Source organism: Formica exsecta, unplaced genomic scaffold (assembly GCF_003651465.1).
Source record: "Formica exsecta isolate Colony F162 unplaced genomic scaffold, ASM365146v1 scaffold423, whole genome shotgun sequence".
Lineage (NCBI taxonomy): Eukaryota > Metazoa > Arthropoda > Insecta > Hymenoptera > Formicidae > Formica > Formica exsecta.
In genome coordinates, this window is record NW_021851472.1 from 4691 (window position 1) to 19936 (window position 15246).

At 30.8% G+C, this 15246-nt stretch overlaps 6 protein-coding genes across 7 annotated transcripts in view; 5 read left to right on the forward strand and 1 right to left on the reverse strand.

Moving 5' to 3' along the window:
• The window catches only part of LOC115240306 (cytochrome P450 4V2-like), a 5977-nt gene extending 4064 nt beyond the window's left edge, over nucleotides 1-1913 (forward strand). Inside the window, exons 3-5 of the mRNA XM_029815375.1 lie at nucleotides 1-170; nucleotides 1132-1308; nucleotides 1378-1913. The exon at nucleotides 1-170 is cut by the window's left edge and continues 8 nt beyond it. Of these exons, the coding sequence (XP_029671235.1) occupies nucleotides 1-170; nucleotides 1132-1308; nucleotides 1378-1550 (520 nt within the window). The 3' untranslated portion in view covers nucleotides 1551-1913. The remainder of the gene's footprint in view (nucleotides 171-1131; nucleotides 1309-1377) is intronic.
• A 704-nt stretch (nucleotides 1914-2617) lies between these two features.
• On the forward strand, nucleotides 2618-3841 carry LOC115240305 (leucine-rich repeat-containing G-protein coupled receptor 5-like). Its single transcript, XM_029815374.1, is given in 2 exon segments — nucleotides 2618-3353; nucleotides 3356-3841. Coding segments are annotated over 2 exon segments (657 nt in total). The 5' UTR covers nucleotides 2618-3095; the 3' UTR covers nucleotides 3755-3841.
• Nucleotides 3842-4518: 677 nt separating this feature from the next.
• Nucleotides 4519-7000, forward strand: LOC115240304 (podocan-like). The gene is made up of 2 exons (XM_029815373.1): nucleotides 4519-4727; nucleotides 4967-7000. Exons 1-2 carry the CDS (start codon nucleotides 4725-4727, stop codon nucleotides 6410-6412), a joined length of 1449 nt encoding a protein of 482 aa, XP_029671233.1. The 5' UTR covers nucleotides 4519-4724; the 3' UTR covers nucleotides 6413-7000.
• Nucleotides 7001-7353: 353 nt separating this feature from the next.
• On the forward strand, nucleotides 7354-9299 carry LOC115240295 (tyrosine--tRNA ligase, mitochondrial). Of its 2 annotated transcripts, none has more exons than XM_029815362.1 (3): nucleotides 7354-7734; nucleotides 7921-8819; nucleotides 8888-9299. In XM_029815362.1, exons 2-3 carry the CDS (start codon nucleotides 8021-8023, stop codon nucleotides 9235-9237), a joined length of 1149 nt encoding a protein of 382 aa, XP_029671222.1. In that variant the 5' UTR covers nucleotides 7354-7734; nucleotides 7921-8020; the 3' UTR covers nucleotides 9238-9299. The 2 variants fall into 2 exon arrangements, with proteins under 2 accessions (XP_029671222.1, XP_029671221.1); XM_029815361.1 differs by having other exon boundaries at nucleotides 7358-7738.
• A 115-nt stretch (nucleotides 9300-9414) lies between these two features.
• LOC115240296 (guanine nucleotide-binding protein subunit beta-like protein 1) lies at nucleotides 9415-10940 on the reverse strand. The gene is made up of 4 exons (XM_029815363.1): nucleotides 10640-10940; nucleotides 10273-10451; nucleotides 9872-10202; nucleotides 9415-9794 (listed from the first exon to the last, which is right to left on the reverse strand). Exons 1-4 carry the CDS (start codon nucleotides 10781-10783, stop codon nucleotides 9489-9491), a joined length of 960 nt encoding a protein of 319 aa, XP_029671223.1. The 5' UTR covers nucleotides 10784-10940; the 3' UTR covers nucleotides 9415-9488.
• An 89-nt stretch (nucleotides 10941-11029) lies between these two features.
• LOC115240294 (sorting nexin-14-like) lies at nucleotides 11030-15057 on the forward strand. The gene is made up of 10 exons (XM_029815359.1): nucleotides 11030-11160; nucleotides 11247-11361; nucleotides 11462-11705; nucleotides 11811-12194; nucleotides 12338-12650; nucleotides 12731-12886; nucleotides 12962-13086; nucleotides 13219-13277; nucleotides 13676-14514; nucleotides 14585-15057. The coding sequence occupies exons 1-10, from the start codon at nucleotides 11064-11066 to the stop codon at nucleotides 14995-14997; spliced, it is 2745 nt and encodes a 914-aa protein (XP_029671219.1). The 5' UTR covers nucleotides 11030-11063; the 3' UTR covers nucleotides 14998-15057.
• The last annotated feature ends 189 nt before the right edge of the window (nucleotides 15058-15246 follow it).

Here is a 15246-nt window from a genome sequence, read left to right on the forward strand (position 1 = left end):
GTATAAAGAATTACGGGAAATTTATGGGACCAAAACTCCAAAATCTACTCCAATAAGATACGAAGATTTACAACATATGAATTACTTGGAAAATGTCATTAAGGAAACTATGAGATTATTTCCTATTGTTCCACTAATTGCGCGGAAGCTAACTGAGGATTTAAATATAGGTTTGTTCATAAATATAAATATGTCGTTATTATATGGATATATGCTTTTCCTTTTAATTTAACTAATAAAAGCTCTTATGAATATATCATATACGAAGGAGATAAAAGACAATCAAGAGCTAGCGCGATAATTTGTGCGGATATGTTTTATTACAATCAAATTACATTGATATTTTAACTACGTGGTAAACAAAATCACAAATGGCGTATGTTTCGATCTCTTTTTTTGGACCACCCTCAGCGTAATTACAAAGTATATGGAATATATTATATCAAAAATGTGATAGTAATAATACACAGAACAAGAGTGAGTCACCCATGTTGTCAGATGGTAAATGTTATATAATGTAATTTCGAGACAGTCCGATAAAATATACTATATTAAAAAATAATTGGCAATATAATTATATCGAACTTGAGTGAGTCAACCATGCTGTACAGAAGGCAAATGTTACACACGGATGTTCGAGACAGAATAAGACCTTTCTTTTTAAATTGAATTAAACATACAAAATTATTTTATAATAGATACATTTGAATATTTTTAGAATCGCTTTGCCTATCTTTAATTTTTTTTGAAGTTTATTTTAATTATGAATTATGATCAAATTGAGAACAACATTCAAAGATATAGACATTAAAACATAAATTTTTGCTCATTCAACTTCAGAAAATTTTGTTTAGAAACAAATATTTTATCATGTTTTAAAAAATTAATAAAAATTAAGGCTATTTAGAAAAATAAAAGAAAAGATATTTAAAATTATCAAAGTTTAATGAGGAAAAATATAAGAAAGCCATTTTATCTTTTAATAAAAAATAACATTTTGTAAATCAAATATACATCTGCCTGTAGAATAGAATGTAACTCGATTTATACTATTCCTATTGTTTTATTTATGAGCTACTTATCATTTAAATGATATTATAATAACATTAAAATGCAAAAATGTATGTTTAGGAGAGATTATCTTACCCAAAGGCGCTGATGTTGTCCTACAAATAATGACGGCACATCGAAACGAAAAGTATTGGCCCAATCCATTAGTATTTGATCCGGACAGATTCCATTCTGAAAAAATAGGATCGTCTAATTCGTCTTATATGCCCTTTAGTTTAGGACGCAGAAATTGTATGGGTAAGTATGAACAAATTACATTAAATGCAACATAAAACTGATTTGCATGTAATTGACAACCTTTTGCAGGTATAAAATATGGAATGATCTCAATGAAAGTTTTTCTAGCAACTTTGGTTCGAACATTCGAATTTAAAGTAGATAAAAACATTCAGATAAATGAAATTAAATTATATTTTGACTTCGTACTAAATACTTCTGAACCTATCAAAATCAGATTTGAAAAACGAAAACTACATTAAAATAATCGAGCAATATATTAAAAGATAATCTAATATTTTTTTAATAAGTATATTTCTGGACTGTTTTAATGTAGTTCTCATTTTTTGTTATATATTATGGTATATAGCAAAAAACGAGAACTACATTAAAACAGTCCAGGAATATACATGTTAAAAAATATTATTTAATATAGTATAAACGGGAAGGGGAAAAGTACATTAAAAATAAGCCGCAATTTATTTATAATGCGGTTGGTATTAAATGTTAGAGCTAACAAAATAGTGTTACAAATAATTGGAAAGAAGAATACATACATGTACTCGTATCTATAATTGTTTTATACAATATTTGAACGGTATTTAATAAATGCTTGTTAAAATGAGCGAGTAAAGTGTCCATGTTTCTGTAACGATAATTCCTTTCTAATTAATAAAATGGTTAAACTAAAAAAATTAGTATTTAATGTTTAGTTCAATAAAAAAATTATTTTTTAAATTAAATATGCTATTAAGCGACATCTTTCAAAGTAGAAAGAACAACAGTAAAGAATAAAAATTATTTCCGCCGCAAGACTATTAAGTTTGGTGGAAGGATAACTGGAATCACAGCTTGAAAACTTTTATTAAAAACTAATTAAATGATTATTAATGGTTTAAATTTTTAATTTACCTGAGCGTTAGAAATTAAAATTGTATCAGAGCGTTGTATTAAAGTGCAGACAGATTAATATAGAAAAATTATTTAATTACCGTAATTTATCTTTATCTATTATATTATCTTTTAGAAATAAGCTTACAATTAGTAAAAACAACTCGGTTTACATTTGAATTTGAATTTCCTAATTATGTGAGTGAGTTCGAACATCTGTGCAAAAATGAAAGTATTTCCTTTTATTTTGCTAACGCAACAATCATCTCTATTGATCAGGATTTTATCAGTAGTCCCTGGATTTCTTGCCTCAATTTCTTGAACACTCACCTCTAGAGCATCGAGAAGAGCGCCTTTAACAACCTTTCTAATTTGACTCAATTAATTCTTTTTAATAACGAAATCAATTGGAATAAACTCTTCGACTTTGGAGGTCACGAAAAATTAAAGATCCTTATTCTAAATAATGCATCATTTGTTGATGAGTACCATTATTGCCACTGGCGGATATCGGACATTTCTGAAGGCTATCCTAATTTAGAAATCTTTTCTGTCCGTAGAAATTATATCAATGATTTTCGAACTTCTCTAAACGAAACTCCACTCCCAAAACTGAAAATCCTAGATCTTTCCGGCAACAAAATAAAAAGTACCAGATTTGTAAAGTAGTTGCCAAATAGTTTACACTTTCTTGATCTCCACGATAATTTGCTCACTTCTTTGGCTTTTGATAAAAGACAAGTAAATTTATTGGCACTAAACTTGAATAACAATAATCTAAAATATTTGAAAAAGTACAATGATTCACATCATTTGTATAATCAGCACGACAGTATAATCGATATAATCAACATTGTGATAAAAAATATAATCAATATGATCAGTATAATTCGCAAAATCCGCAAAATTCTGGTCTAATGATGGCTGGTCTGGAAAATCTACATTATCTTTCCATTTCCGGAAACAACATTGATTTTATTGAATCAAACGCTTTCGAGGACATTAGCAAGTTAGTTTATTTGAACTTATCCGTAAATAAAATAATTTATTTGCATTCAGAGACATTTGAAAAATTGCAGTCTTTGAGATCGCTCGATTTGAGTTTCAACGAGCTCGAGGATGTTCCGCAGACCTCAAGTGAAACAATAATCAGCATTTTGTCTATTAATTGTAACAAAATTGTAAGAATATAATTTCAAACGCTTTCGTACAAATGCCAAAATTGACGAAATTGTTATTGAGGGGGGATCAGATCGACGAGATTAATGTTAAAGCATTTGCTTAGCTTTCGTTTTTAGAAATATTAGATCTGTCGAAGAACGAATTAAGTTTTTTACCGAAAGGATTAAGTGAATCTTTAAAATATTTAAATTTGAACGATAATCAGTTTACGTCGCTAGAATCTTTATCCCTGACAAATGTGTTACCATTAATGCAAGTGTATCTGGTGATGAATCCACTGGAATATTTAGATATTAGCTACTTCAAGAACTTGCCGCAGAATCTTACCGTGAATTTAATGCAGAGATCAAATTTTGTATACTGGAATTCCGACAGATGCGGGCCGAGAAAATAATTTTCTTATATATAATCATCATTATTATAATTATTAATAGTCATTTTATATTCATAATTTTTAGTTATTAATACCAATTAATCACGTTATATGTCTTTTTTTATAATTACGGATAAATATATGTTATAGAATAATAAGTAGAATAATATATATGTAAACAGGCAAAAAATAATCTATTAAAAAAATAATATGAAAAAATTTATTAAAACTTTATTCCGAATTTTAGAATATTTCCTGAGCATGTCTCTGTATAAACATTAAAAAATATTATTAAAAAATTTTCTAATAAGCGATAAAAATTTGATAAATCGGGGATGATCTAATTGATAAAACATAAGATAAATAATTCTAATTTTTACAATGTTTCTTTAATCTATTTCAGCTTTCATCATTTTTTAATATTCTTCTTGATACTATCTGATATTATTCTAATGAGATATTTAAAAGTTTGCATGAAAAATAACGAAATGACGTACATAAATTTTCATATTCTTCTATCATAAATTGTAAGTTTTTTATGTACGTGCAAACATTTTCTTTTTATGCATTTTACTATAAATATAGAAAAAGATAATGTTAAAATCTCTATAATAAAATAAGCTTTTTTAACAGAAAAAGGTTTTGACTTATTTTATTGAATATAATATTATAGTAAGACAATTTCTTGAGAAATATACGCTGTATCCGGAATAGACCTCCGGGGTTATATAAACGAGATAAAAAATTATCTATTTACGATTACTTTATCTATTCACGAATAAACATATGCATATTGATTATAGCATGTTTGTAGCTCAATCAATCACTATGCCGACTATGCTGAGCGATGTTATATCGGTTTAGTTTCTTTGTCAGAACTGGCATGACACCATAACTGCAGTATTCTAAGAGCAGTCGTGATGAAAAGTACATCCATAAAAGAAGCTAGCAACTAATTTGAACAATTTTGTGAAGAAAGCATTTTATTAACATGGTACGTTTAGTTTGCATACCTTGAAAAAGTTTTAAATAAATAAAACATTTTTTTATATATATTTTATATTGAAAAAAATGTATTTTTATATTCTTGTGCTATAACATATAATTTTTTTATCGTAATTATAATTATACAGATTTTCGTCATTAATATAGTATAATTTTATTTATTGTAATAATATTCAAAACCATCTTTTACTATATTTTTAAAAGACATTTTTTATTCTATATTTGCAGAGATCAGATATCATGAAGTTTTCTTTTACAATCATCATTTTTGTCTCATGGTCCACGCTAACAACAGCCAATGATATTCAAATCTCTTTGGAATTTCCTAACTATGTGAATGAGTTCGGACATCTGTGTAAAAATGAAATAATTTCCTTCAATTTTACTGATGCAAAGATAATCTCTATTGGTCGGAATTTTATCAGTAGTCCGTGGATTACTTGCCTCAATTTCACGAACACTCACCTCCAGAGTATCGAGAAGGGCGCCTTCAACAACCTGCCTAATTTGACTCAATTAATTCTTTCTAACAACGAAATCTACTGGGAAAAACTCTTCGACTTTGGAGGTCACAAAAACTTAAAGATCCTTATTCTGAATAATGCAATATCATCTAATAACTATTACGGCCATTCGTCAGACATTTCCGAAGACTATCCTAATTTAGAAATCTTGTCTGTTCGTAGAAATTATATCTATGACTTGCGAACTTCTATAAACGAAACTCCATTTCCAAAACTAAAGATTCTAGATCTTTCCGGCAACAACATAAAAAGTACCAATTTTGTAAAATTGCTGCCAAATAGTTTATACTTTCTTGACCTCCACGATAATGGGCTCACTTCTTTGGTTTTTAATAGAAAACAAGTGAACTTATTGGCATTAAATTTGGATAATAATATTCTGAAATATATGAAGAAGTATAATAATGATTCACGTGATCATTCGGATGGTTTATATTATAATCGACGTTATAACATGTATGATGAATCTGGTCAGGATATTTATTCACATAGTCTAGTGATGGCTGGCCTGGAAAATCTACATTATCTTTCCATTTGCGGAAACAACATTGGTTTTATTGAACCGAACACTTTCGAGGACATTAACAAGTTAGTCTATTTGAACTTATCCACAAATAAAATAACTTACTTATATTCGGAGACATTTAAAAAATTGCAATCTTTGAGAACGCTCGATTTAAATTTCAACAAGCTCGAGGATGTCCCACAGATTTCAAATGAAACAGTAATCAGTATTTTGTCTCTTAATTGTAACAATCCTAAAAATATAATTTCGAACGCTTTCATACAAATGCCGAAATTGACGAAATTGTTATTAAGAGGGAATCAGATCGAGGAGATTAATGTTAAAGCATTCGCTCACCTTTCGCTTTTAGAAATATTAGATCTGTCAAAGAACAAATTGAGTTTTCTACCGGAAGGATTCAGTGAATCTTTAACATCTTTAAAATATTTGAATGTGGAAAATAATCAATTTACTTCGTTAGAATCTTTATCTTTGACAAGTGTATCATCATCAATGGAGGTGTATGTGGCGATGAATCCACTTAAATATTTAAATGTTAACTACTTAAAGAGTTTGCCGCAGAATCTTACCGTGAATTTGGTGCAGACATCAAATTTTGCACACTGGAATTTTGATAGATGCTGAGGATCATAAAGCAACATATTATTAATGTTAAAGCATTTGCTCAGCTTTTTTAGAAATATTAGATCTGTCGAAGAACGAATTAAGTTTTTTACCGGAAAGATATTGAATAAATCTTTTTTTTAAATATTTGAATTTGAAAAATAATCTCGGTTTACTTGGCTAGAATCTTTAATTATCTCTGATAAATATGTCAGTATTAATGGAGATGTATCTAGCGATGAATCCACTGGAATATTTAAATGTTAACTATTTTTTACTCAAAAGCTTGCCGCGCAGAACCTTATTTGAATTTGGTGCAATTAAGGATCAAGTTTTGCACATTTGGAATTCCGATAGATGCAAGGCGAAATACTTTAATTATTACAATGTAATAAATATGTCATTTTTTGTAAATTCAACATTTTTACATAAAACTTTTTTTATAAAAAGGCTTACAAAAATCCGGCGTCTCTATAAAAAGATGAAATTTTTTTTGAAAATAGGTTGAAGAGGCTGTGACAGATATACAAAAATATGTTTCTATGTTTGAAATAAGAGAATTGTAATAATAAATTTTCCACATTCTGTAGCATCGAAAATTGAATATATATATATATATATATAGGACATCCTTGTGCTGTCTGGGTATGTTATAGAATAATAAAAGTAATGTAAACAGGAAAAAATAATCTATTAAAGAAATAATATAAGAAAAATTTATTAAAACTTTGTCCCGAATTTTAGAATATTTCCTGATGTCTCTGTATAAATATTAGGAAATATTTTCAAAAAAATTTCTTTTAAGCTACAAAAATTAGAAGATATATGATCTAATTGATAAAATATGAGATAGATAATTCTAGTTTTTTCAAACAAATATATAAAAAAATTCTATATTATAATTTTATTTGTTTTATGAATCAAAATTCATCAATGTAAATAATATTCTCCTGCATTTAAGGCAAAATATACAACGCTTGATACACACGTGTCTTTCGTGTAATCAGAGTCAGTAGTCAGTAGTCAGTTTGGAGTAGCTATCGCACGTGCGTATACTATTTGAGGTTAAGATTGATTATTTGACAAACATTAGTGCTATAATTTGTATATTTTCATGCAAGAAATGCAAAACAAAGTCTGATTTCTTAAATTCGAAGATACTTATCGATATCCCAGCGTTAACGTCTCACAAATGTACTGTGAAATGAATGCTCGTACTTTATTAAGATTATGTTCCGCTATCAATCGCGTTGATTTTGATAAGACACGTAGATTTTACTGTAGCAAGAATATATTAAAGCTTCACGAAAGAGGCATGTACGAAGATATATTTCCCAATACCAGTACGTAAGTATATTTTCAAGTCATTTCGTAAAATAAAAAAAATAAAAAATGCAGTCCTATATAAATTGTAATAAAGCAATATTAAATTATAATATAAATTTTATATAAAATTGCATTTTTTTTATATCTCGTGACATTCACAAATATATTATTTATATAATTGTACATATATATCTTTTCCTCAGGAATAAAATATTAGATTTATTAAACAAGTCACCACAATGCGTCTATGCTGGCTTTGATCCAACGGCAGACAGTTTACACATTGGTAATTTACTCATTCTAATGAATCTCTTGCACTGGCAAAGAGCGGGGCATCAAGTTATAGCCCTGGTAGGAGGAGCTACTGGTTTAATAGGCGATCCTAGTCACAGAAAGAAAGAACGGGTTGAGATGGAAGAATTTCTAATTAAGGAGAATTTGAAATCTATTACAAAGAATATAGAGATTATATTTAATAATCATCAGATTTATTTTTGGAAAAACAAGCAAAAGAATCTGAAACCGCTGATCATAGTAAATAATTTGGACTGGTATACAAATTTAAACGTCATCGAGTTTGTCAGAAGCATCGGGAAATATTTTAGAATGGGCACAATGCTGGGCAGGTCCTCTGTCCAGTCGCGATTAAATTCTGAGACGGGGATGAGTTTCACTGAATTCACTTATCAAGTATTCCAAGCGTACGATTGGTTTCAGTTGATGAAGAAATATAATTGTCGCTTCCAAATCGGCGGAAGTGATCAAATGGGTAATATTATGTCTGGATATGATTTGATCACGAAAACCGGAAAAGCAGAGGTTTACGGTATAACGTTACCGCTCATAACAGCCGAAGGTGGAAAGAAATTTGGGAAATCTCTTTTGAACGCAGTATGGTTGTCTTCAACAAAATCTTCGAGCTTTCAGTTGTATCAGTATTTTATTAGGACTAAAGATTCTGACATTGAAAAGTTCTTAAAATTGTTTACATTTATACCATTAAATAAAATTACTGAGATTGTGACTGATCATATGAAAAATCCAGAAGATAGAAGAGCACAAAAATTATTGGCAGAGCAAGTTACACTCTTAGTACATGGAGGTAAGTTTGATAAAAGAAGACTATTTTTATATATTATCTATTATCATTTACTACGATTTTTCTTACAGAGGATGGATTATTGGCTGCAAAGCGCGCATCTGCAGCGTTGTATGATCAATCGATCGAATCTTTTGTGAAAATGAATGCATCGGAATTGGCAGATGTGTTTGAATACGCAACCATAGTGGATATCTTGTCCGAACCGGGACTCACTGTATACGAACTAGCAAAGAAAGCAAAATGTTTCAAGACCGATCATGATGCGCAACGGATTATAGAGGCAGGCGGATTCTATGTAAATCATCAAAGAATCACTAATTTAAATGAAGTGGTTGTACCTGGCATCCATATACTAAGTAATAATCTATCGTTACTTAGAGTTGGCAAAAAAACGTATCATATAATCCGATGGCAATGATGATATTACAAAAGATGCATATGTACAAATGTATAATAAATAGAATACTTTAGTATTTAAAATATAATGTAATAGTGATCGTAAAAAAATTCAGCAATCTTTTCCTTTGTATCATCGTGAAAGATACATTTATGAGAAAAGATAACTTCCTTAAAATAATCATATATAAGTATATATACAATATAAAAAAAAATTTATATTTTTTTCATATAAATATGCAATTTATATATACATATACACATTTTTAATTCCTAATTATATATGTCCCACATCGATATACAGCCATCTTTGCCAGTGGCTGCCATTAAATACTTGGTATCATATGCCTCGACTTCACGTTGCGAGTAAACAATATCGTATATACTCTCTTTGTGTTCTCTTAATATCGCAAGTGGCCGCAATTTTTTCCAAGAAAACAATCTGATACATCCATCCCAGCAGCCAGCTGTGACAAATTTTTTATCTGGTCTCACAGAAAGAACAGATACTCCAGAAACATGCTCCAATAGTATTGTAGATTTGTGGGATAATGTATGATTTGGCAATATTTTAAAAATCTAAAAATTTATAAATATAATCTATCCACACTTGTGTGTGATCTCTTTTTTACACATGTTACTAATTTTTGTAATACCTCCAACTTATCTGATGCACTACCAAGGATGCCTTGCATCAAAGAAATATCGAAATCAAAGGTCATCGGATATTGCTCCACAGTGAGAGAGCTGAGAACATCATTTTTTTTCATGTCCCACAATAATAATTGTCCACCTTCATAAGCGACTAAAACCAAATCGTTTATATCCAATGGTTTCATCGCCATTATTGTACCCAATTTGTCATTGTAGGATAGTTTGGATGGATCTAATGTCGATTCAATATTAAACGTTTTCAGTGATAATACTCCTACCACTGAAGAATCAAGTGGAACTAATATCGCATTCTTTTCAGGCAACAATTGAGATCTATAACGCAAAGTTTTAGTATCAAGTTTTAGTATCGACAAACTTTCACAACGTTTGTTAATATACCTGCCTGCAAAAACTGCAATATTTATAATCAATGTTCTTATTCAATATCCAATTGGATTCATTTGCTTTATATACATCAACTACGCCGTGTCTTCGTTGAACTATTAAATCAGCCTGATTAGTTCTATGTAAGTTAAAACAGGGGCTGTCTCCATCTGATAATTGACTTTTTATCCTGTTTGTCTATAATATACAGGAAAAAAAAAATTGATTATAATTAATGCTTTTTTTAAACAAATGTCAACATCTTTCATTCCTTATCTATATTTATATTAAAAATATCTTCTCGTAAATGAATAAGTCGTAATTATTTAAATTCAATTATTAAAACTAATGGAAAAACAGAATTCACTGAAAAGAGAAATATTTACTTTCAAATCCCAAATATGAACCGTGCCTTTTCCATCGCCAGCATAAAGATGCTCTACATCAGAATCAATCCAGAATAGCAAACTATGTACATTTTCATCCATATCACCGCGCAATAGAAATTTAGGATCCGGAGGTGCAGACATTTTGCAGTCTTATTTCTCTTCTTTAAAATATCAAAATATGAGAGATTATCATGTAAACAACGACAACGTGATAAAGCACCGAATCTATAATAGGTTATTCTGGATCATTGTTTCGATCAGGGATGGGAGAGAGAGGGAACACCAAAAGAATTCTGATTCTGATTTAATTCTGTGAATTATTGTATTGAAATAAGATAAAAGATCGATTCTTAATAATAATAATAATATAATAATAATCGAAACTGTCATTCAATCCACACATGAAACACTGTGACATGGAATGGCTCGAACTGTCAAACAACTGTCAAATCTGATAAAAAAGGACGACGTATATATCTCCGATAATTTTCATGATGCAATAAGTGCTTCAACGATGAGTGTGTATTTCGTTGAAAATAGCTTTGTGTCAAATGTGAAAATACTTTATTAACCAAATTGTTTCTTCTAATATTATATTTAATAGCAAAGGAAAATATGTCATTCAACATCAAAGAGATGCAAGATTTATACTTTTTTAATGTCGCAATATTGGCGATCATTATTTTACTTATCGCATTTATTATAATTGTCTTTAATAGGTAAATATCACTTATGTTTTACTCAATAATATATATTATGAATTACATATATGAGAGAAGAGAGAGAAATCACTTTCTAATTACTCTAATTTTTTCACAGCATTCTATGGGTGTTTATTGTGGCCAGTATTTATGCGATTAGTAGTTTTTATGCTGTTCGATTAGTACAGTGCATTGATAATTTATTAGTGAGATTTAATATTACAAATGACAAATTTATTGCAAAATTTGAAATTAAGGATTCATGCAGCGTTTGTAGCAATAACATCTGCAAAAGACACAAGTTATTGCCACATTCGACAAAGATTAAAGTACCGAAGGATTTTGACCATACGTTAGAACAGGTAATTACAATCATTAATAAGAAAACCATTATATTTTGCAATTTACATATTGCATACTTTATTTATATATGTTGCTAATATGTACAAAAACCTATTAATTTCTAGCTTTTAGAAGAAGTACTACAAATTTATGTCTGCACATGGTATTCTGATTTATCGACGAATGAAGCTTTTATACAACAATTACGTTTAGCTATAACGACAGCGGCGAAAAATATCGCTATTCGATTATTACGTGCGGATACAGCGAGCATCACGTTCACCGATCTGATTCCCTTGGCCATACAACACGCTCAAGATTGGGATGCACTTCTCAAAAAGTCAAGATTGGATGTTAAGATGCCCCAAGATTATGTCGAGAGTTATCTGAGTTCTAAGATTCATCCAGCTGCTTACTCAAGAGAAGCCGAATTAAATTATTTGCGAGGATTAACCACTGCATTGCTGCCACATTTGTTACCTACCATACATGTCTCAACAAATAACCAAGTATAATGAATTATTTTGAGATTTATTTTTATACATGAATTATTTAAGTTTATATTTAGAGAGAAAGAGAGAGAGAGAAGAGAGAGGTGTGACAACTGATTATAATACTTTATACGTTTCTTTCAATTTATATATATTTCTAGGTGATGCTTCGGGAAATTTTGGCCAATTGGGTGCTACTACCAGCTATTGACGCACTTGCAGATCCAGAAAATATAAATATGTTGGTAACATTATCCACTCACCGTGATACCTCTTTATCTAATGCAGTGAAGACTATTAATGTACCAATGCTGCAATCTTGGGTGACGGCAATGCATTCACATACCATCACACACAATTGTTTCAAACCATCTCTGAATGAAGTCTTGAGCGATCCTGAACTGTTATATATGTTTATGCAGCACATTAAAGAATCCGGACCCATGAACCTTCTTCAGTTTTGTTTAGATATTGGTATATACAATTCTTTTGATGTGTTATGTTACAAATTTTACAGATAATATTTATAATTTATATCGTCTACTGTTCTTTAGATGATCTCAGTAAACGTATGTTGAATCCGGAAATGTCATCTAGCGCTGAAAAAAGCTTATACATAGATGTTCGAAATTTGTACACAATATATCTTGATCCTGATGGCCCAGAATATCTGTATTTGCCATTACATATATCGAAAGGCATACGAGAAAGTGCGTAATTCGTTTGACTGTGAATAATTTCGATTTAAGTAGTAGATGGATACATATATGCGTTTATTTCTCTAGTATTGGAAGGTGGACCAGAAAAAATCCAAGAGCTACGAACGTCACGACCTTTCTATGAAGCTCATCAAGAAGCACACGCGTTTTTAGAAAGTACTTGTCTGCCATCATTCCATCATAGCTATCAGGTAAATACATATTTCGTGATTTATTTTCATCTATTTCCCATATTATTGTTAACTGGTCTTTTGAATATTTAATCTTCAATATTTAGGAAATTAATGAAATTTTGTATTTAAGAAACAATCTTCGTGTTCTAGTTATATAAACTTCTGTGTGGTCATTTAGTGTCCGAACAAGCAAAAGCCACTGCAGCCAAGTAAGTATATTCCTAAGTAGACATATATATTTTTAATCAAGTTTGAATCTCTCAAAAATATCATTTTTCGATTTTAATGTCATACTGTGTCATCTGGTTTATAATTTATACATATTTTACGATATTGTACTGTTTGTAATTCTATATAGTTATTATAATATTATATTATAATAACTATATAGAGTTATTTTAATATAATGTTATAATTTATAGTGAAAATAATAGAAAATGAAACCATGATTTTCTAATGATATTTTCCTGAAAACACAAATGAAAATAAGATAATCACATTCTAAAATTGTTGAACATAGTTTACGTGCGTTAGCTTTTATAATAAAATTTTTAAATTTATAGTGATTCATATAAGCACACGCATATATTTATTCATTTGTAATTAGTGCAAGCGGAGGAGCATCTATCTCTGCGCGGTCCAGCAATCAATTGGGCAGAATGGATGGTGTTTCACGATCAACGATCGACGGTACCCCGTTTTTACTGCAACATGTCTATCCGGTCGAGGAGGTAGATTGTACGGCTCGAGCGTACAACGAGATCAAGAGCTTCGGCGATAAGTCTCATCGCGACTTAACGACGTGGCGAGTCACCATCCCGCACGTGGACGGCGGCGGTACACAACCAGTGTACATGATCGCTGTTCATAGCGTGGCAGAGGCCAAGTCGTGGACGGTCTTGCGTCAGGATCAAGATTTCTACACGCTGCGGACGCGACTCGCCGAGTTCCACGGCGACAAGGAGCTGAACGACTCGCCGTTATCGACGCGCAAGAATCCTCATTTGCCCCTTGCAGCAAACCGTCAACGTTATGAAGAGTTTCTGCAGAGATTGCTGTCTAAGCCGATGTTGAGGAGCAGCGAGCTCCTCTACACCTTCCTCACGACGCCGAACTTGAAGCCGTACTTCGCCAACTATAGTACACCCGACATCGGTATCCTCTATCAGAGCATGACCTACAAACTGCGAAAGGAAAAGGGGCAACACCTCGACAAGTTTATGAGTACTTTTCTGGCGTCCACGAATACAAAGTACGAGCATATGGATATGGGTGTTGAACCATTGAGCGAGCACAATCTCGACGAGGCGGAAAGCAAAGGTAGAAATCTGCTGAACGGAGTATTCGGCAATAACTTGAATCTACCTGTCACCTTGCAAAATGTTCCATGCAACTTACCGCAACGTGATTATGTAAAAGGGGCAAGTCTATGCGTCGTGGAGGCTGGTAAGTTTAAATATTTTTTACGTCTGCATACAAAAGACAGATAACTTCAATGATGAAATTATTATTACAGTGGATGGTCTACTAGATATACCTTCGATTATTTCGCGATTCCTCTGGATGTTTGCCTCTTTATCGCGTAAAAGGATGGACCCAATTGTAAACACATTGTTCTACAACATGTTGATCAAGCTTTTGGGTGGTGGCCGTGCCTCTATCGTCGTCAAACTTTTACATGCGAAAATAATAGGCAGAAATTACATGAAGGACTTCTCCTCACAAGCAAGATGTCGAGATTATTACGAAACCGCCAAAGAAGGGCTGTACTCCTTGTTACCATGGTGGTTAGTGGCATTCTCCAAGCCTTGGAACAGTTTGATGGATTCCCTATTAGATCCTTTACAAAATGCGCCGTTTAATAAACATCTGGCATATTTTCTGCTGGATCATCTCTTGGTAAATCTTTTCCCGGAATTAACAGCGTAATATCCTTCGGCAAAAACGAACAGTTGTATATATAATTCTAATAAAACAACACACACACACACACACACAAAATATTTCTTGTGTATAAGTGTATATAATATTAAGTAAAAATTATTCCTATTGAGATATATAGGATCTTTTATATCTTTGAAAAAATGAGCAAACATCTTTATGCAACGAAAAGAATAATAGCGTGATAATTATAATATAAATAACAATATACATAAATAATAAAAATAATAAAATAAT